At 49.0% G+C, this 9777-nt stretch overlaps 1 protein-coding gene across 1 annotated transcript in view; it reads right to left on the bottom strand.

Moving 5' to 3' along the window:
• The window catches only part of RAPGEF1 (Rap guanine nucleotide exchange factor (GEF) 1), an 81477-nt gene that overhangs the window by 8164 nt on the left and 63536 nt on the right, over window positions 1–9777 (bottom strand). The window contains exons 11-13 of the mRNA XM_009877612.1: window positions 4162–4250; window positions 2680–2791; window positions 964–1039 (exon numbers count right to left, since the gene is read on the bottom strand). Of these exons, the coding sequence (XP_009875914.1) occupies window positions 964–1039; window positions 2680–2791; window positions 4162–4250 (277 nt within the window). The remainder of the gene's footprint in view (window positions 1–963; window positions 1040–2679; window positions 2792–4161; window positions 4251–9777) is intronic.

Here is a 9777-nt window from a genome sequence, read left to right as displayed (position 1 = left end):
AGGGGAAGGATTTTCTTGCTAGCTGAGTGGTGCTGCTAAGTAATTGCAAATACCTTACGCTATAGCAAAACCTCTGCCATTTAAAAAGCACATGAAAGATATTTCCCCGTTGACTATCAAACCTCTAAAATACGAGTGCTGAGTGGTTCAGCGGGTTAGGGCATTTTGCCTTGCATCCCAGGAGATAAGGAGATCAATTCTGGTTAAAGCCACGAGCACAGCTGTGTCTGGCAGGTTCCAAAGCGTTTTCTGGAAATGCTGCAAAGGCTGTCTTTGCCACAGGTCTTGGAAAGGAGCTGCCTCATGTGGGTGGTGACTGGCTTTGGAGAGCTAAGGGCTAGTAACCTCCCTTTTCCTCCCCCACATCTACTTTCTTCTACTGTGGATTCGCTCTCTGAACTGGTCTGGGTGGCTACCAGCACGCAAAGGGCACAGAGTGGGACTGGGAGGTGACCCGGTGAGTTGAAAATACGGGGTGTCAGCAGACCAGCACCTGGACAGCTTGTCCCCTGCCCACAGCTACTGTGTTAGACCAAAACAACATCTGTCCTCGCCTGCTTTGATGCAACAGTCACTCCTGCAACTCCTACATCACCACTGCCCTGAAGTTCAAAGGGTGACAAGCACCTCTGAAAAGAGGATCCAGGCCACAACAGCCTGCACTCACAGGAGGCAGTGGCCCTCCTCGGCAGGTACGGAGACACCCACACAGCACAGTCACCGACTCCAGGGCTGCGCCTCGCTTTCCAGATCTGGGCAAGGGCTACGAGGAGTTAATGCCATCCCTGCTGCTAAAGGGAACAAACAGGCGCTTATCCAGCTTAACTCCATTTCACCAAAGATAAAGCACAATCCTCCCCCACCGCCCCTCTGGCCGCAGCCCTCTCCACCAGCTGCCTGCGGCCAGGCAGAGACGCAGAGGACAAAAGGCTCCTCAGCTCAGCTCTGGTGCATGCACCGTACCTTTCCGGTCGGTCTCTGTCGCATGCACTAGCAAAATGTCTCCGGATCCACCACGGACATCTGGCCCGTCGTCCCCCTGCAGCGAGAACAGAAAGACGTTAGGCATGGCCCAAGCTCCCTCCGGCCTCGTTTTCCGTTTCTGGGGTTCAAATGCAGCATCTGGCAGAGCACACAATGTTCCTGGCACCGCTCACAGCGCAAGCTGGGACATGGTCTTCAGTGCTGGGCTAATCCTGGAATCTCAATAAAGCATTTGGTGTCCCAGATGAGGATATCTGGGCTGCTCCTCACTCGGGGTTCTCTGACTCCTTAAGGCCAGGCTGTAAAGCTCAGTGAAAGCTGAACCTTCTGTCCACAGAAGGACGAACAGAAATGTCCCAGATTCGCCAAAGCTCCCAGAAGACCATTAACAGAGCACTAACACTGTGAACTGTCTCAAAGCGCTGGATCACGTACTGCAGAGGCCGTGGGGTGAGAGGTCAGGCATTCAACTTGCCTGTTCCTGGAACATCAAAACCTAGCAAGTTAATTCTCTGATCTGGAACTATTTGGCTGGAGGTCACCTGAAGCGGTCCAACAAGCAGGAGCAGAAAACAGCCCTTCTAAGTGCTTGACCCCTGCCTTACCGCTCTCTAAAACCATCATTCTTCTAGCTACTGCGATTCACAACTAAAAATATGCAAAACCGATCCATCACTCAGCCAGCAGTTCCCACGCTGCAGGAAACAGCTCACAGTGGCAGTTCCATACCATTTCAAACACGTAGACCATAAAGAAAGAAAAGAAAAAAGGAAGTTCAGGATTGACACGGATCCACTAAACCCAAACATTCAGAAATTGATGATTTTTCCTTGTTTTTTAAAGGAAATATTCCTGCAGAGAAAACTGGAGTTGTGTCTGGCTTCCCTTAGCAACGTTTTTGTTATTTCAATATGCAAAACACTGAAAAAACCCATGGATTACAGCCACGGAGCAGCCATGTCTAAGACGTGAATTTTTCAGGTGACCCCTGGCAAGACTCATTAAATGCTACTTAAGGAATGAGTAATGTCTTCTCATTCTCTCCTGCACATCTCGTCTGACCAAAGAACGCTCCTGGAGTACCGGTAAGTGATACATTCTCTCTGATTTTTCAGACTAGCCCCCTGACAGTCTGAAAGCTTCAGAAGCCTGCACACTCCCTCAAGCTGCGTGTCAAAGACAGCTTAGTTCAAGAGCACGGTGAGCAAAGCTGTCTGGGAGCGCACCCAAGGCTCGAAACAAAGCCATTTCTCGAATACAGAAACACTTACTTTGGCTGCTCCTTCCCGTCAGTAACAACAACGTCCTGCTCTTTTTTTTTGCCTTCAGACTGAAACGCCAACACCACAAATCCACACCCGGATTTATTGCGCTCAGCCTCTCAGGTGCTTCATTTTAGACTCTCACACATGAAGAAGCAGGAGGGAGGAGACCGGGCAAAAGGCACGGGATGGGTTGGTTTTGAGAGGGTCATCCTACATTCTGTTAAATCCCCACTCAGCGCTGACGCTCCCTGCCTGCAGCAGCACCTCACACTGTCACAACAGCCTGCGCACATGAAGTTGTAAGCCACTTCCGCTGCAACCTAGTTTTTCTTACCAAATAAAAGCTGATGTCCTGCTTGTGCGCACAGAGAATGAGATTTCAATACTGCATAAACCAAAGAGTACGAAAGCAAACCCTGAATGCACCTACCTCTTGCTTCAGCGTCAACCGAGCCATAATTTCACTGTGGTCGATAAGGGATAGCTCATCTACTTCTTCCTCCAACTGTGACGATTCCAAAGCATCTGGTGACTGCTGCTGCCTGTGGGATAAAAAAAAAAGGCAAATACCCATCAGTGTCATTGCCCATCCAGGGGAAGAGATGTTGGGTCTATCCCAGCACTCTGTGTAGAAACCTTTATTAAATGACAGTAAGTACACACAGTCTGCAGGTAAATCTTTTGCAAACAAGCCCAAGCGCCTAGCTCTAATTCTGTTGCTTTGTGCATCTCTTGAAAAAGATAAAGATGAACCTTTAGGACCTGAACACTTGTCTGCATTCCTGGCAGACAGGATTTTACTATGCCCTGCGTGAGTACACACTTCCATGTCTCCTTAATCCATCAAGATTTTTAGTGCACACAAATCTAAGCCCTTCTTCAAATGTACAGAGACTGGGCATACTCGACACAAATACATCTTTCCAGCTCGTGACCCATCGTGTTGCCACGAGGGGAGATGACAGGCTCTCTTTCTGCAGGAAGACAGAGTAAAAAGTTCTGGCCACCTTTTTGGTGTACACCCACAACTCTAGTATTCCTGTCCCCAAGGGCTGGCAGTCTTGTGCCTGGACACATGCTCTCTGTGTCTGTATTCCCTGGGAGGAAAAAAAAAGAAAAGAAAAAAAAAGCATGTTCTTTATCGCTTTTCCTAGCCGCAGGCCAAAATCCCTTGCGCCAGTCTGTATTTTCAGCAGATATGGGCTTTGCAGAGCCCTCTTGCATTGTCTCCTTCATCGCAAGGATTAAAACCCTCAAACCAACTGCAGGAAAATGGGGGAGGGAAGCTGCTTGTCACACACAAAACAATGCCGTTCTCTGTTTTTGCTTTAGAAATGCAATTGAAGAGCAATCTCAAGCAGCGGGGAAGCACTCACTCCACTCCTCCTGAAGCCCATCTGTTCCAGCCTGCACCTCTTCATTTACATAGACAAATGATAGCTAAGAGCATTAGAAGGGATATGAAGCCTCCCGCTCGGTCGGGGCCTCAGCCAGCCTCTAACCAGCAGGGTTAGGAAGAAATTCCCCTCCAGAAGACTATTTCTCAGCAGCGCTACAGAATTTTTTTTGCACATTTCCCTGTAAGATTTTTTTTGCACATTTCCCTGGAAGCAGGAGAGAGCAGCCAGTGTCAATGGCAGGACAGCGAATTAGATGGACTTAGGATGGCTAACACAGGCTGCATTAACCCCTGCAAGCTTGCTGAGTTAAGGAACATCATCTTGCCAGGATCCTATTGCCCACCAGTTGTGCAAAAAAAGTGGGCTTCAAGTTTAGGCAGCACTGAGAAGGTTGAGGACAAAACAGGCAGCCCCAAGGATGGTTTGGCAGAGGGCAGAGCTAAGGGGATGTTGGTGGGACTCTGGACTCTTTTGAGGCTGGGAAGCAGGAGGATCAGGGGAGCCAGGCTCACCTCTCAGCACCATCTTGGCCTTCCTTCCCCATGGCACTGCTGTTTGAAGCCGAGTCTTTGGAGTGGCCGTCTTTGACAGAGGGAGATTCCTGCAAAGAGAAAGAAGTTCTTCGTTATTACTTGGGGTCCTACCCCACAGCTGGCCTTGCATTTACAGTCTCACTGCCTCTAAATGGCCCTTTACTGTAAATTCCTACAGAGCAGTTAAAGATTGATGCAAGTTAATGCCAAATGCCAGGAAAACACAGAAGTTAATTAGACAGGAAATTTGGGACCGTCTCTGGAGCCTACTGTAATTAGTACTGTTTGCTTTTAACATTGTGAAATGATGCTGAAAGTTACAACACAAGTGTAACAAGTCAGCTGTTGTCTTGGATTTTAACCCTCTCACAACTACTTTTTTTCCTCTACCCCTTACTGTTGAAATCTGCTTGCCTTCTGCTTTAATTAAAACAGACACAGCCAGCTCTAAGCTCTCCAGTTTCAGTTCCCCTCCCGGCCACAGCCCCCAGAACACGAGCACATCTCGGGGAGGGATGCATGCTGCCATTCCTACCTCCCCTCTCTCCCATCAGAAGAGGTTAAACAATGATGCAACGTTTCCACTTCACAATTCGTGGCTGTGGAAATGAGGCTAATGCAAAAAAGCAGAATCATCTGAACCCATGGCATGGAAGAGCAGGTCGAGAGCTCAAAACTAAGATAGAGCATTTTAAATCAGCCATTTATTAAGGAGACAAGCAGCCATGAACAGCAAATGGGAATATTAATCTAACATCATGCAGACCAAAACTTGGAAATTCAGCCTACTGAGCATACAAGGACTGAAACCACCCACACGCTATCTATCCATTTAGCCTGGAAGACACACTGGTGAGCTCAGGTTTCTTGGTGTCTGCAGAGTTTCTCCAGACTGTATCTGTAAAGCCCTTTGCTTCCAAGCTGAGAACCAGCTTGTGGCTGCCCAAAAGGATGAGCCTGCCTAGATGCGTCTCCTGAAGGGAAGTGATGGGAGTGTTATCTCTTGGCCTATTTAACACCAGCATGGATAAAGGTCTTGGAGACATCCGGCAGGAGATGTGCCTTCCAAGATGAGAGCAGGCAAAAGGATCACCATGGACCTTTGCCGCTGCTTCCTATGACCCAACAGGAAGACGGTTCCTCCCTGCGATGGAAAACGCCCTGTCTCCTCTAGGAAATACCTAAGATACGAGGCTTGAGTAAAGGAAGAAGCAGCGTGCGATCACAATGCTAAATCAATCACTTACTTTGTATCCAAACGGTGAAGAGGAAAAAAATAGATAACTTAGAGCACTAGGCTTGTTGTATTAAAATAGGGAAGCCAAAGCAGTTACAAGAATAGACGCAGCCCCAGGACAGTGCTGGTGAGGGTGCAGCTTTCTGGAAGGGAACCTCACACAAGCAGCTCCAGACAGACGGCGAAGCGCAAACGAAACAGCGTGGCAGGAGAAGCTGTTCCCACCTCCTGCCGGGGCTCACCGCGACCCCGAAAGCATCGCCTACTCTCCAGTCGGACTGGGCTGCCCCAGCCCGCAAACCGGGAGCGGGCAAGCAGAGGGATGGCCAGCAAGTGAGCCGGGGCAGCAGGATGGACACAGGGAGCTCCGGGGTGTGCAGAAGAGGCCGGTGCCAAGCGCATCAGCCCCAGTGTGATCTCAGCATGCACCAGGCAGCCCCTTCCCAGCGTCGGGCCCTCGCCGGCTTACTTACTCCTTCAGAGCGAGGGAGTTCCCCGTTGCTCTGGCCAGAGGAATACAGATTGACGTATTCACCCTCACCAGCCTCCTCACTGGCGTTTTCACTCTAAGGGAGACAGGATGAAAGGATATATATGATGACACCCCCAGCCAGCACTTAGTGTTAGTGTGAGAGAAGGTGCTCACAGGCTGGGAGGAGAAGCGCTCTCGGCAGCTGCTGTTACTAACTGGGAGCCCTTCCTCTGGCTCAGTGGCCAACATTGGCCGCCGAGGCTCTACCTCCCCAGGGGTGATTATTTTCTGGTTCATGAGGACCATCCCAAAGGCCCTGGGCTGCAGCAGAACAGCAGCAGGCGCTGCTTTGCAAGAGCTGCCACAGACTCTGAGTGAGACTGCGAAGGTGTGATCCGCGTGCGCAGATTTCAAGGCTTCAGGAGGTGAGTGTTCAGAGCTGGACACACAAGCGCTTGTCCCACCTGCGCTGCAGTCCTGCTGCTAAACGCAGAGCAGCCCCATAGCCCAGAGAGTATCAAATCTATCTCCCAAACTATGCTACAAGCACAGACTAGAGTCATCATGATTAGGCTAAACCAAACTCAAGGCTCCTGGGCTGCAAACAAGGACCCAATGCAAAGAAGATTCAACAGTAAAGTCAGGTCCAAAGCGTGAAAACCTGATCATTTCCTCTGCAATCAAGTGTTCTTCTTCCAAACTTTGTGAAAAGGCAGTGCTAGCATGCAGCGTGCTGACAGCACTAGTCCCAGGCTTTGCAGAAAACAAAAGAGAAACCGCCTTGAAAACCAGGTGTATAAAAAAGTAGCTGTAAGGGATGAACCTGCTCAGTGATCTGCAAAACCAATCTGGGACCTCGAACTAGTAGTGTGGGAACAGCATTAGTCTAGTTTCACCAACACGTGGTGCTTTGCACCGATGTGCAGAGCCCCCAAGCACACAGCGAGGGCTGCCAGTAACCAGAGGGAGCACCAGGGTGGTGCCAGGAGAGCCAGAGCCGGGCTGCACCCACCGCTCCCACGGCTCACCGTGACTCGGGAGGGAGCAGGGCAGCAACCACCAAATCCTGGCACGGCAGCAACTGCAGGATGCAATCCACTGTCAGGAGCCAGTGTTCAGAAACAACTAACCCTTGCAAACCACTCCTTTACCTTCCTCAGCTTTGTATTACAATTGCAGGAAGCTATGACTTCTCCTCTCCCCTCCACCAGCATTTGACATTTCATGTTTCCTATGTACATGCTAACATTTTCTGCAACCTGCTGAGGTTGTTCATTTTCATATGAAATTACATCTCTGCAATTCACACACACACATTTGGCCAGGTCACATTTGGCATGTATTAATACAAGAGACATTTTCTTTTAAAAAAACAAATAAACTCAGCCTTGCGTTAAGGTGCATTATCTCTTTGGATAGTCTCACCGAAGGCGTCTGGAGAGAATCAGTGAAAGAGGTTTCAGAAGGAAGGCAGACAGGAGCATTCCCATTAAAGCTGCTCTCCTGAGAAGAGGAGTTTGGCACATCCACAGTGCTGGGTGACTGGCTGGCTGGGGCGGGCATCGCTAGGTCAGAGCTCTGAGATGGATGGACGGGCGGAAAAGGTGGGGTGGAGCAGGAGGAGGTAGCAGAAGAGAGGAAAGGAGGTATGGAGACTTGATTGTGAGGCACAAAGTCCTGGGAGTAGGACCTAAACACAGATTTGTACTACAGAATGCAGAGACGTACAACACAAAAACAAGGAAGATGGGGAAAGGAAAGAGACAGACAAAAGAAAAAGTAATTAGATCGGCAGCAGCGTAGCAGTGACAGCACAAGGCATTTCTAAACACAGGCACCTCTTCATCGAGAGGCCAACCCGAACGGAGGCAGCATGATTTTGTCATCCACACGCTAGAGGAGGAATTGCTATCTGGGACGCACCAGGCAGGTTTTTTTTTCACGGAAAGGCATGTTCTTGCACAAACAGCAGCTCGGCTGCTCATCTCGCAGAGGGAAGGTGGGGTGTTTACCTGTAGGTGTCCAGCCCTCACGAGGCAGGGGGAAAGCCGGGATATCTGAGTACTGCTAAGGGCCGTGACCCCAAAAAACACTTGAACGGATGGAAGGATGCAAAGGCATACAGAAACCACAACTGTGAGCACGCTGGAAATATCAAGATAGAGAAAAGCACTCCGAGCGCTTATTGCTTTTCTGGGATTTTCCACAGGATCCAAATTTAAGATGCCGTTTGCTCCAACCCTGTAATTTAACAGCTCCTGTGTCAAGTCGGTTCCAGAACACACAGCTCCCAGGAAGGAGTGGCTGGATACTGTCTTCAAAGTTACACTGAAGGATAAAGGAGATTACACTGCTACTCCTTCCCATTTCAGAAACATAGGGAGCAAAAATGATAATTGCCCTCAGGAGCGATGAATTCCTTATCAAACCGATCCTTTAATGCAGTGCCTCGAAGAGTCAGCTGAAGAGATGAAAAGAGATCATCTGCGTAAAGCTTTATTCCACTATCTCTCCTAATCATCAGATTACTGTTCAGACAATATTAAACAGGGTGCAGTGGGAATATATTGTGCCAAGAAAAACAAGAGTAACCCTCTGTCTTTTAACATCTGGTGCTAGTAAGATTTGTCATCAGGGTAAGTTCAAAACAAAGCTGATACCCGTAAAAAAAAAAAAAAAGAAAAAAGACAAAAAAAAGATAATAATGCTAAACCTGCTGGAGAGGAGTTTATTTTAAAACTTGCAGAGCTCAATCACTACCAAGATTGGTGTCGTAGCCAAGTGGACTGAAGGATCACATCACTCAGAAAAACCCGTGTCTAAATGAAGCTGTGACAGTTGCTCGGCTGAGTGATCTGCTGCAGGCAGAGGGTGCGTTACAGAGCTCTCGCGAAGCACAGACACAACTTGCTCGAACCAGGCTGAAAAGTGACACGGCTGTGATGTGAAAAGGAGAATGGGAAACAAAGGCATGAATTGGAGAACTCAGCCTACAGTTTTCTCCGGAGAGTTGAGCGGGTGATAAAAGCAAAGCTCAGGCTGTCACCTGAGCCGCGGCAGCAGCATCCAGTGGTATTTTTGTTTCTACCTAGGAAAGACATGATCTTAAAAATCTAAACTGAGAACAGCCTCGGGCCAGAAGCCTGGGCAAAAAAGCTTTTCCACTACAAAGGAAAGGAAACGTAAAGGTCAATGGCTAGACTTTACCTTCCACCACCTTAATCCTTGAGTGGTTGCCCTCCGCCGTGCCTGCGTGGAGTCCAGCAGTGCTCTGGGTGTATTCTCGGGGCCCAGCACAAATTGCAGCCCATAATACAGAGGAGCAGAGGGAGATGCTTTGGAAAGAGAGCTTAAAAGACTACTGAGAAATAATTAAAATGCAAATCCCTACCACATGCCTGTGGCTAAAAGGAGACTGGCTGTAGGACAGACTCCTCTCTCTTCCTGCCCGTTTCTTTCCGGATGAGCAGCCCTGGCTCCAGGGACACTGTCAGCTTTTGGTACTGCCTCAGTAACAATGACAAGTCTAATCTCTGTATTTACTTTCTGCCTGGATAAATGCTCTACATTTATTCATTTTCACTTGCATGGACAAAACACTAAATCCCTCGTAAGACGCCAGGCTCATGACATCATCTGGGCTCAGCAGATTCATTATGCCTGCCCCGTCTCCCTGGTATTTCATGATCTCACCGGTGCGGATATGCCAACTACTGCCCCAAGTCCCAGGCTAGGCCCTATTAAAAAAACAGCAGCAAAGCGGATGGAGAACGTGTACTCCCACCAACCACTGCTGCAAGGGCTCCAGAAGGCACTCAATGAACTGCTGCCCTGGTAATGAGAACCTCTGCTCCAATAATGAAAATTATTTGCTCCAACAGAACCT

Source organism: Apaloderma vittatum, unplaced genomic scaffold (genome assembly GCF_000703405.1).
Source record: "Apaloderma vittatum isolate BGI_N311 unplaced genomic scaffold, ASM70340v1 scaffold9251, whole genome shotgun sequence".
Taxonomy (NCBI): Eukaryota; Metazoa; Chordata; class Aves; order Trogoniformes; family Trogonidae; genus Apaloderma; species Apaloderma vittatum.
Note: the sequence above shows the minus strand (reverse complement) of the source record. Positions and strands in the feature narration are given on the sequence as shown.